The sequence below is a fragment of the Nerophis lumbriciformis genome, linkage group LG37, assembly GCF_033978685.3.
Source record: "Nerophis lumbriciformis linkage group LG37, RoL_Nlum_v2.1, whole genome shotgun sequence".
NCBI lineage: Eukaryota > Metazoa > Chordata > Actinopteri > Syngnathiformes > Syngnathidae > Nerophis > Nerophis lumbriciformis.
In genome coordinates, this window is record NC_084584.2 from 23,325,657 (window position 1) to 23,338,358 (window position 12,702).

The following is a 12,702-nucleotide window of genomic DNA, read 5'->3' on the forward strand; positions in this document are numbered from 1 at the left end:
GCTGACGTATGCAGTAACATATTGTGTCATTTTCCATTATATTATTTTGTCAAAATTATTAAGGACAAGTGGTAGAAAATGAATTATTAATCGACTTGCTCATTTACTGTTAATATCTGCTTACTTTCTCTTTTAACATGTTCTATCTACACTTCTGTTAAAATGTAATAATCACTTATTCTTCTGTTGTTTGGATGCTTTACATTACTTTTGGATGATACCACAAATTTGGGTATCAATCCGATACCAAGTAGTTACAGGTCATATTCAAAGTTCTCATGTGTCCAGGGACGTATTTCCTGAGTTTATAAACATAATATACATTTAAAAGAAACGAAAAAAGATTTTGTGATGCTAAAAAATATCGATGTAATCATAGTAGTATCGACTAGATACGCTCCTGTACTTGGTATCATTACAGTGGATGTCGGATGTAGATCCACCAATGGCGTTTGTTTACATTCGCACGCCGGTGAGCTACGGTGTGTAGTGAAGCATGTTTAGCTATTCCTCGTCCTGCAGGAATGATACTTGTACGAAACGTACCTTTTTTTGTCGCCATGGAGGCGAGGATTAGTGATTTAGAAGTAGCTAAAACACTGCCGACTGCGGCTGGACTTTAGTCGCTAGCTCGCTAGCCAGGTCTTAAAGCACCTCTTCCTGAGGGCGTTTCAGTGTTATAGCTTTACCTTTATCATTAGTTTTTAAGCCAAAATGCGTCAGTTCTCCCTTTTCTGTCTGCTTATATGTACTCTGTGATTGTGCGCTGGCGAACATGCTCCTCTGCTCGTAAACCCAGCAATGTCATGACGGGACGAGGCGGTATAGTACCGAATATGATTCATTAGTATCGCGGTACTATACCAATACCGGTATACCGTTCAACCCTACTCTAGACATAGTAATGTTTTTTCCAAGTTGTGTTTTTACTGTACCAATTTACAGGGAGTAAACAGTTCCCCTGTTCTTTTAAATCATATTTATTTCACTGTGCTCTCTGACCAGTAAGAATGTAGTCACCTGCAGCGTGAGGAAATAATGGTATCATACATATTCGTTTTCATCAGTTCAAACAGGAATGACAACTGACTTTTTTCGACCAAACAGCTCATTTAGACAGAATATCTGACACAGCAAATACACATAGCTTTCACTTATAGTTTGTCAATGTCCTGATCCATGGCTCGCATGCTGATGGCATCATACATATAGATTCAAAAATAAAATGTGTCCTCTTCACTTTATCCCAGGTGTTCACGTATTATGATGTAGAACACGTTTTTGTTTTGGCGATGCCGGTGAGAAATTAAACTTGAACGTCCTCATCTCAGAAGGAAAAGCATCTGAATGGCCCACCTTTGTCGCTAACTCCCACCGTCTGTCATATTGTACACTAATCAAGAACTGTGATTGGATATATTCTGAACTTGTCCCACCCATTTACATGACAATATTAAATATGATTGGATTTTGCTTCTGACAACTTTTAGTCTCATAAACACTGGTTTACTGAGGGCTGAGGGGAGGGATGTGTGTGTGTGTTTGTGTACGCGCAGACTAGCGGGAACCTGATACAGGTAATGTACAGAAAAGAGGGAAGATGATATAATTCAAGTGTTGTAGCATGTCTCTTTTTTCAGCTGATTTCTCCGCTACTGCAGATAATTTTCTCAACTTGTATTAAAATGATTTGTATATTAAGATGTACTTTCTCAACTTAAAAACATTTTGATTTGAGGGGGCATGACATTTATTTGCCCCTACTTGTCATGAAATACAGTATCTATGTACCAGTATATAAGTATGTATGTATGTATGTGTGTTTGCATGTACAATAAATTTGTCTCCCAGTGTGTGCGGGAGGCAAAGTACGGCCCCAGCCACCCAACCCAAAACAGCAGGTGCCGTACCCAGGGAACAAGGGACCACCGGACACCCCCAAGGCAGGCCGGCCAGCTACAGGACCCACGGTGTCGCCGCCACGTCAGTTCCCAACACCACAAAAATAAATGAATAAAAAAAAAAAAAAAATAACAATCATAATAATGAAAAATATATACATGAATTACATACAAATTTAAGTAATATATTATATGAATCGATACACTGATATAGTCTATCATTTATGTACTATGGGCCATACTAAGTCTGGAAAAACATCTCAAATATAATAAAAATGTTCCTCTAGGCTTTATTTTGAAAATAAATTAAAAAAATAATTAACTCAATCGCCTGTCAGGAGCTGGTTAAATGCAGTTGACACCCGGCAAAAGTAAGGAGAGAAAGTTGAAGGGAAAGATATTTCAAGTTAATGAATGCATTTCTTGTTCAAGCCGGTGTAAACTACCCTAATTCTTTTGATATTGCTACAGACAATAACGACGCGAGCTTATACACTAGGTTTAACTTTACGGCGTGTGCGTCTCTGAACCTCCATTTGGGCGTGTGTGTGTGTGCGTGCATGTTGGGTATTCTTCAGTTACTCCGGCTTACTCTGCCATCCTAAAAATATGCATGTTAAAATCATTGAAGACTGTTAATTGTCCTTAGGTATACATGTGAATGTGAATGATTGTTTCTTTGTGCCCGGCGATTAGCCATGCTAATTTTTACTAACATCTCAATGAGCTAGTCCATTAGCATTAGCATTAAGCTAGTGGCATGAGAGCCATCCTTTATCCTGCATAACTGTATGGCTTTTTCAGTTTAATCCACACTAAATTATTTCATGTAACATAATACCTACATGTACTGTATGTGCAATTCATTTGTGTGTGAGTGTGTATATGTATACATACATACACATATCATATTTTTTGGACTATAAGTCGCAGTTTTTTTCATAGTTTGGCCGGGCTCCAGTGCGACTTATATATGTTTTTTTTCCTTTTTTATTATGCATTTTCGGCAGGTGCGACTTATACTCCGAAAAATACGGTACACACACACACACATATATATATATATATATATATATATATATATATATATATATATATATATATATATATATATATATATATATAATGTACTTTCCTTAGTGTGGTTAGTTTTACAGTGACTTAATTGTGGAGAATATCAACAAAACACCTCAAGTTATTTTTTTCATCTCAAATTCAAACGACTGTTTTCTTATTTGGCAAACTAAATTCCAGCATTTAGGTTGAGCAGAATATATTGTAGCAGGTGTTACATTTTACAATAAACAACAACAATTGAAATTGTATTGAACAAAGCAAGCACTGTCTACCAAGACACATTCCTTGTGTGTTGAACATACTTGGCCAATAACGCTGTTTTGATCTGATAATATAAGAAAGATTATATATTATTGTTAATAACTAATAACATGTTTAATATACATTAAACATTTGTTTAGCTTTTTCAAGAAAATATATGCATTATTGCAAATCAAAATGATCATGATGCCATACTGTATATGTAATGTCATATTGATCACACCCCCACTACATATACTGTATAGTGGCAATCTAGGGAAAACCGTCCTTATAGTATTAACATGTTTTAGAGTGCAACAAAAAAACACACCATAAACTAAACACTACTGCCATCTAACATCTTGGACTTGCAACTGTAATAGCAGCTTAACGTCATGCTTGCATATGATAATATGCCAATATTAAAACAAGATATCACAACTGGACGACAATGAGCATAATCAGCTAATTTTTAAATGTTGCAATAAAAATGAGATTTTATGATCAAAACGATTACCGTATTTTTCGGAGTATATGTCGCTCCTGAGTATAAGCCGCACCCCCGGCCAAACTATGAAAAAAACTGCGACTTATAGTCCGAAAAATACGGTAATATTTATAAAGACACAAAAGCTTTTAACGGTACTGGTATTGTCAGAATAATTGTATCTAATTTATCACAAAACTTTGTGTTTCAATGAGTTCCTGGCGAGCAGACAAAAGCTGTCTTTGATCTTACCAATCAAAAGGATTGTAAAACTCCACTGTGTAGGATGGGAAGCGACATGAAGGTGTCGGTTTCTTTGATCTATTGTAATCCACAGGAAGATTTTGTCTTGACCCGAGATCTACAAAGCGGAGAGGAAGCAGGACCTGACCCCCCTCCAGGCACCTTTTCTTTTAACTGTTTTGTGACCAAAGGCAGCGGCTGTTTATGACCCCTGTCCCTTTAGAAACAGCTGTCGCCATGTAATTAGGGAAAGTCCAAATAAAAGAGGAGGTGTACAATCTTTCGTCAGAGCGTGGTGGAATACTGTGCAAGTGTACAGCCCAGATGTTTCTCCTCAATGAGCTAAATTGATTTCTGTCTCTGTTTAATTCCTTGCTTCTTGTCTGTTTAATAGATGTCATCAGTGTTTGAACCTGACAGGTATCAATTCTGAGCTACCGGAATGGGTCCCTTATCTGTTACATTGTGAACGGTAGCCATCCCTACTGCACTGTAGCTCACGTAGCTATGCTAGTGTGGCTAATGTTCATGTCTCACTCCTTATTGTTACCCTGTATGCGATATGTCGCATCAATAACGTTGGACAACACAAAATGTTCCCAGCAGGGCTTACTTAAAACTTTTAAATAGTCTAAATTCCAGAAAGGCCAAATTTTGTCAAATACACAATGTGGGACAACTTACATTAGAAAACACCTACAAAATGTCAGAAAGTAATCTTAAGAAAGTGTACTTTCTTACCTGTAACCTGTCCAACGATTGCCTGAGAGATTCTGCGGTTGTTGAGGAAGGTTTTGATCTCCTCTTTCACCAGGTTGCTATCCCTCCTGTGACAGTTGGGAGAAAAACTTTAACACTGCCATACTCAACTTATTCCGTCTTCTTTTCCGCAGCCATCCCAATACACCTGACCTGAATTAACCACACTTGTGGAGGTGCGGGCTGGAGCTCCGGGGAGCTCAGCTGCCATTACTTGATGTTATAATAGTCTTTATCTGTTCTTTTATTCCCTCCCACTCATCCTCGCTCACTGCTAATTCCTCCCTGACCTTACTCACCTCATGTATTCCTCCACCTTCTCCTCCAGGTCCCACTCCTCCTCCCCGACCATGTCGTAGCTGAACGAGCGCTGCACGGCTACAGCGGGGGGGTATAGCGGCGGAGGAGAGGCCTCGAAGCTGTTGCTGGGGGACAGGGCGGCGCCGTCTAGCCCGGAGGTCTGCGTGGTGGCCGACGCCAGGGAAAGCGATGAGGTGGACGACGAAGAGGACGAGGTGGGAGCTGGAGCTGCCAGGGCGGGTGTGGTGGCGGCGGTGGTGGTGTTGTTGTTGTCGGAAGGAGCACGGTGGGAGTCACAGTGAGGTGCGCGGTGGTCTGGGTCCAGCCTCTCCAGAGATTCCAATGCGTGAAGGATCTGAGGTTTGGTCATGCCGGAGAGGCGCAGACGCTGGAGGAGGTCAATCTGCTCGATGGTGTAGCGCGGCTCCACCTGGCAACACTCCATCCTGGCATCTGCACACATTGCTTATTAGATTTCTTAAACTCTTCACACCAACACCACTTTTTTTCTACCTCCACTTGCCAATTTATTTTTTAACATGTGACTTGTACTTGCAGGTAATTTGGCTTGTGCCATATGAGGCATTTTCCCTAACTGTAATATTAGAAGTGTCCAGACTAGGGATGGGTATAGAATTCGATATTTTTGTAGGCCGCCGGTACTACTGGGAATTAATTCACATAAAATCAAACGTTCCCATAATTTTGATACATTTGTTGCATGTGGTGTCACGTCCGGTTGCAGACTCGTCACATCCGGTTGCAGGCTAAACACCGGTTCACGTAAACAATCACTAAAGCAGCACTCAAGGCGAACTCAGCCAAACTCCCTCTAAGTAATGTTGCAATTTTCAACACCAACAAAGCAAATATGTTTGGTAGACAATGCTTGAATGTAAAGTAAGGCTCCACTTTTCCAAAATGTGCTCGTTTGATGCTAATAATTGGTTTTGCCGTATACAGCCTCAGGATGGCATTAGGGATGGCGATGCATGGCGATATCAACACCTCCAAAGTTGGTAATAAACACTACAACTATGACGAATAGAGATGTCCGATAATATCGGCCTGCCGTTATTATCGGCCGATAAATGCTTTAAAATGTAATATCGGAAATTATCGGTATCGTTTTTTTATTATCGGAATCGTTTTTTTGTTGTTGTTTTTTTATTTGTTTTTTGTTTTTTAATTATTAAATCAACATAAAAAACACAAGATACACTTACAATTAGTGCACTAACCCAAAAAACCTCCCTCCCCCATTTACACTCATTCACACAAAAGGGTTGTTTCTTTTGTGTTATTAATATTCTGGTTCCTACATTATATATCAATATATATCAATACAGTCTGCAAGGGATACAGTCCGTAAGCACACATGATTGTGCGTGCTGCTGGTCCACTAATAGTACTAACCTTTAACAGTTCATTTGACTTATTTTCATTAATTACTAGTTTCTATGTAACTGTTTTTATATTGTTTTACTTTCTTTTTTATTCAAGAAAATGTTTTTAATTTATTTATCTTATTTTATTTATTTTTATTTTTTTTAAAGTACCTTACAACCATACCTGGTTGTCCAAATTAGGCATAATAATGTGTTAATTCCACGACTGTATATATCGGTTGATATCGGTATCGGTAATTAAAGAGTTGGACAATATCGGAATATCGGATATCGGCAAAAAGCCATTATCGGACATCCCTAATGACGAATGTTAAAATCAAACAGCTGGTGTGCAATAAGTGCAATACTTACAGTATAAGCACTTTGTAAGGCGCAACATAACCCATTCAGCTCACTGGAAACAGCTGTTACTTAGTTAGATAGCCTATACAGTACTGCCATCTTATGTACTGGAAGTGCAACTGCATTGCGAATGAGACACAAATGTGTAAGAAAACAAGATATGACGACTGGACAGCACAGTTATCATAATCAGCTCATTTTTAAATACTACATTACAAAATAAAATTTGATTATCAAACAATTAACATGTATTAACACACACAAAGGGTACCGTTGAGTAACAGCATCGATCCCCAAGTACCGGGAATCGGTACCGTATTGGTTCAAATGTGAACGCTACTCATCCCTACTCCAGACCAAACAGAAGTCATTCAAAGATACGTTTCCTTTTATTGCACTAAATAATTCTTATTCGTTGAATAATAATCATCACAAATAAGTTGTATTTTATTTATTATTTTTACAAGACAGTATGTATTTTCTGTCTCAACATGGCTGCATATTTAGAATCCTGCCATACTCTATGTATCTTGCATGGTGATCACAACAATATGACACCTATTTGAGCAGGTTTGCCACGGTTTTTGGTGAAATATAGTGGAACCTCGATTTACAAACCCCTCTATTCGATTAATGAGCAGCTCACGAGAGATCCTTTGCCGATGCTGTAAGTGGATTTTACATTTTTAAAATGTTTATTATTGTACAGCCCTTTATATCGTGTTCAAATTGTACAAACCTTAACTAAATTATGGACTTTTGTCAAGCCTGGAACCCATTGTTCCATCAAATTCAATCAATCAAAGTATTTTTGTATAACCCTTAATCACAAGTGCTTCACTATACAAACTTTTCAATTTACGAACCCTGTTTAAGAACCAATTAAAGGGGAACTGCACTTTTTGGGGGGGAATTTTGTATGACACTTATGTAAGACAAGAACACATGTTTTTCTTTTTTTATGCTTTCTAGCCTCCATCACTGTTTTATATACACACTGTCAGTGTATGTATGATGTAGTAACAGGCACATTCATAATACACTAATTTCACACACGCATCACAATGTTTGCTTTGTCCTTCAACAATTACTACTACGAATCATGGCAGACTTTATGAGAGACAACAAAGACTTCATTGGGACAAAGTATGATTCAGAAACTTATATTTTTTAGTCTGAATATAAGAAGGATGAGCTACAGGTTTTAGAAGCTGTGTGCAAAACAGATGCAGCTTTATTGAAACATAAGCATCAATTAGCATTATTTGCTAAGTGCTAAAAAAAGATATACAAACTACAAACGTAATAAAACAATCACTTACTGCACAATGTCTGTTCTCACTGGGATGCTTATATCTTCCTGTTTAGATGAAGAATTAATCATACTTCTCACAATAGGTTTTTAAAAAAAGTTGCCGCAAACGAGTGTATATTGGTGTCTTTCTCTCCGTCTCCGGGTCCAAATTGGATGTCAAAGTTGACCAACTTCTCGTTTTATGGCCACATCCTTTACTATTTAGTTGAGAGGCATGATTTTTTTTTAACCAACTGAGAGGTGAGAGCGCACCTCCCAGCTCATAATGCCAATATAGCGCTCTGTGATCAATGTGCCGCTAAAAGTAGATTGTCTGCGTTAGCGCTTATAATAACAATATCGTTAAAACTTGATTAACATTAATCACTATATGGTTGGCGGTTTTGGGATGTTTTTTTAGGATTTATGGGCGGAATAGTGTACGGCCTATAACTGCATTGTTAGCCACCTCGTACTTGTTGTATTTTATGACTTAGAATGCATACAAAAAAGAAAAACATATGTGTTCTTGTCTTACATAAGGATTGTGAATGATGTGCCATTAAAATGTGCAGTTACCCTTTAAGAAAGGGGATTATTATGATCTATCAATTTATTTCCGTGATTCTCAAACAGTGGTAGCCAAAGAAGTCTGTAAATATGTACTGTATATGGAGTATCATTCTTGATGATGTTTGTGCATTATGTGTAATGTTACAGTGGCCAAAAACATTAAATATGCTTGTTATACAAAACCTCTGCCTTGTTTTTCATGAATACTTAGGCCTACTACACTACGGAATTTTAATGTTGATCAGTATGGTGGTACATGGAGAGCCAAGTGTACTTGGTGAAACATGTTTGAGAACTGCTGCTCTATTTTAGGGGGCTTAGTTTGAGACCAGGAAAAAAAAAAATTCAAGCAAAGAACATTTACATATTGCTTTGAACAGGAAAAGAGTTTGTCCTTTTAGGGATTTTTAAAAGCAGTGCAGAAGGAGGCTACAAGAAAGTTAAGACAATCCTAAACAAAAATAAGTTAAAGGGGAGGGAAAGCGTCCACCTTTGATTAATGCCAGTGAGAAAATATTTACAATATTCATACTTGCAGTACTTATATAATTCATCTAAATGCACAAAGTGTAACCACATTAAAGTGAAATAGTATGCTTTATTATAGATGCGTATATTGTATTGTGCACTTATATGGCCATATATCAGCTACTGTGTGGAAGTGTGGGGGAACACATATAAGAGTAACATAAAGGCATTGTATCAACTACAGAAACGAGCTAATAAGGTCTATTCATAAAGTAGATTATCTAGAACACACTAACATATTATTTATTAATTCTGCTTTATTGAAACTACAGTAGCAAGTAAAGTTACAGACATTATGTGTTATGTTTAAGGCTAAAAGTACAACATTACCAGCAAATTTACAAAAAATGTTTGTCATCACTTCTGAGAATGAAGAGCATAGAAGAAAAGGTAATTTCAAACATCAGAATTCAAGGACAACTTTAAAACAGATGTGTAACAAAATGGATTAACTCGCTGGAATAAAAAAGACAATATAACATACATCCATAAATGTGGACGCATGTGAAAAAGTGCAATATATTTATCTGTACAGTAACCTATTTATTTATTTATATATGCACCTTATTGCTTTTTTATCCTGCACTACCATGAGCTTATGTAACGAAATTGCGTTCTTATTTGTACTGTAAAGTTCAAATTTTAATGACAATAAAAAGGAAGTCTAAGTCTAAGTCAAAGTCTAGTGGTGGGGGTTAAACTATGAAATTCTCTTTACAATGAGATAAAAGACTGTAAAATATATTCCAATTGAAAAAAATATATAAAGACAGAACAATAAGATCATATGGACAGCCATAAGTGTAAATTTTGCTTTATATTTATTATTTTACTTATTTTTTGGTCTGGTTTTGTGTTTGTTTTGTATCATCCCGTGAGGTGTACATTACTTTTTTTTGGTTCGGTTTGCACTTGTGTTTTTTTAGTAGTTTTCATTATATTTGGATGCATTTGTTTGGTTTGTATGCTATCCATTAAGTAAGACTACGTATTATGTTGAAGGGGGCAGGAAAATATAAGATTTTCTTCATCCTGTTCCTTCTCAGGCATTGGTGTGTAAATGTGTGTTTAGTTGATGAGGTTTATTGATCAAAGATGCACATCAATGAAGGAGATAAATAAAAAATTAAATGGAAATTAAATAGATGCAGCTTGTAGTGCATCACATGGAGACCTGTTTTATTGTTTTGTCTCAAAAACTTAAAAGGTAACCAAGATAGTAGAAACATCTCTCAGAACGCTACGTTAAAAGGATTATTATTATTAGACTGAAAGAAAGAAAAAACAGATAAAAGTCTGCACTGAAACACTTCCTTTGACAGCATCTTGAGCTCAAAACAATGAGACCAGCCTATTACATAACAGCAAAAACTTAACCAAAAGTTAATATTTCATCACTTGTCTACAGTAATTCATTAAATTCTGCATGTTAGTAGACAGTCACAGATAGAGATTAAGTGAGTTAGTACGAGTACAATTGGGTTGGCATTGAACCAGCAACCCCCCCAGCCCGCTAGCTTACCTGGCGGAGGGGGCGACAGGGAGAGGCGCCCCGGGAGTGGCTCCGTGCTGCGGGTCGCAACGGGGACACACCACTGTCGCATGGCTCAGCGGCTGGACGGCTCGGTGGCTCGGTTTGGAAGTCTAACGGAGACAGCCGCAGTGTGTTTGCGGTGGTTAAGCGGCTGTTAGCATGCTGGCAGACTGACAGCTGAAGATGACTCGCCGGAGGGCTACTCGGGCTAAGCTAACCCCGCTAACTCCGGCTGGTTCCCTAGAGCCTGCTCCGTTAACCATTAAGGCAGACATTGTAGTCAAGATAAAACCCGGAACTCGTTTCCCTTGGCTTCAGAATAAAAGCCATTATTAGTCGATTGTTTCCACGTACAAATTCAAGTGTAGTTGTATTTTGAAAGACACCGGAAACCACCGTGTTATGGTTGACGCCGCATCGACTGTCTAGTCTTGGCTAACTTACCGAAAACTTGCAAAATTGTGTGTTAAAAGAAAGTATTACCCAAGTATAGTTCACAACTACAGGTAAATATAAGCATAAATAATGTATATCCATGTTGTGGCTGAAAATGGTGGTTGTTACTGGCGAGTTAGGGACCGGCTAAATTAGGCTAGCTCATCGCTAACTAGCACCGGGATGGTCCCGCGGCAGAAGCCGTCTCTTACCTCCCTCTTGGCGGCTGTGGACGGGCAGCTGCAGCCGGCTGGACGAAGACAAGAGGGCGGTAGAAAGTGTCAACAAAGTGCCCGTGACCCAGGACCTTCTCTTTTTTTTTTTTACTGCCGGACAAGGAGCACCCACCGCTGGGTCATATTGTCTTTGAGCTATGCAGCAATACAGTATGCAAATATATTACTGTACAGTGCAAGCCAAGGAGTCTCAATTTATGACCCCCCCTCACCCGACGGCACTGCCGTCAAGAACGTCTGTATTGTTGCCACTTCCGGTTCTGATGTAAACATAACATTGGAACAAAAAACAACAACAACGAAAACACCTAAAATAAGTAATTATGCAAACATATACTGTACTAATATAATAAAGCACCATGCAACTATAGAGTGCTATTACTTAGGTGCATGTCTACATCATCTAATTAATTTAAACAGATCTGTTGTAAACATGCACAATGACTACGTGCATCGATGCATTGATTAAGAACATAAATAATTACACACAAAAAATAAAAATAAAAATAAAATAAAAAAAGTACATACTTTTTGCAATACCGCATTCGTCCACATGATGGCACCAAACACTGCTCGTATTTTATACAATAGTTTCCTCGACTGCGTGTTGTATCTCAAATTTGTGTCGCTTTAAATATTTCTACATCATATTACTCTTTTTAATTGTATTTAATTATAGGCTACAATAACATGAACAAACGGCACAAGGTTAAGCAATGATCATATTAGCGTGTTTGTGGTCCGCTTTCTTACCGGAAGTAGTACAACCATAACAAACGTCGACACACAAATGTTACTTCGGACAAATAATTTCCTCATCTCATTTTTTTTTTTTTGCAAACTGAACCTCTTCTGAATGCTTGTTTTTTTTAATCCCCATTAAAAGAGGTGATAGGTTGATTGGCAACACTAAATTGGCCCTAGTGTGTGAATGTGAATGTTGTCTGTCCTAACCCTGTGATGAGGTGGCGACTTGTCCAGGGTGTGTGCCGCCTTCCGCCTGAATGCAGCTGAGATAGGCTCCAGCAACCCCAAAAGGGACAAGCGGTAGAAAATGGATGGATGGATAAAAGGCAGGCGTCAACAAGTGCACCTGCGCTTACCTGCGACTTAATTAGACAGACAATGACGAATTGGTAGTGTTGCCTTCAAAATAAAAGCTCAGACCGCTCCTTGCCTATACAAATGTCACTGTCCCGTATGGGTTTAAAATATTCTGGTAGATAAAACCCAATTTATAATCTCGATTAACCCTACACTAGTTTTTATAACGCAACCTTTGTAGAATTGACTCGTTTAAACCGCTCCATTGTGTTGAATTCTACACAACAATAGCCTACTTCT

At 38.1% G+C, this 12,702-nt stretch overlaps 1 protein-coding gene across 6 annotated transcripts in view; it reads right to left on the reverse strand.

The window, feature by feature from the left end:
• Positions 1-12,446, reverse strand: part of LOC133577585 (homeobox-containing protein 1) — a 30,902-nt gene extending 18,456 nt beyond the window's left edge. Inside the window, exons 1-4 of one of the 6 annotated variants that reach the window (XM_061931572.2) lie at positions 12,313-12,446; positions 10,676-10,797; positions 5,007-5,460; positions 4,690-4,775 (exon numbers count right to left, since the gene is read on the reverse strand). In XM_061931572.2, the coding sequence (XP_061787556.1) occupies positions 4,690-4,775; positions 5,007-5,460; positions 10,676-10,757 (622 nt within the window). In that variant the 5' untranslated portion in view covers positions 10,758-10,797; positions 12,313-12,446. Of the gene's footprint in view, positions 1-4,689; positions 4,776-5,006; positions 5,461-10,675; positions 11,283-11,334; positions 11,610-12,312 lie in introns of those variants that run through there. The other 5 variants (XM_061931571.2, XM_061931574.2, XM_061931573.2 and 2 more) reach the window with 5 other exon arrangements.
• Between the last annotated feature and the right edge of the window lie 256 nt (positions 12,447-12,702).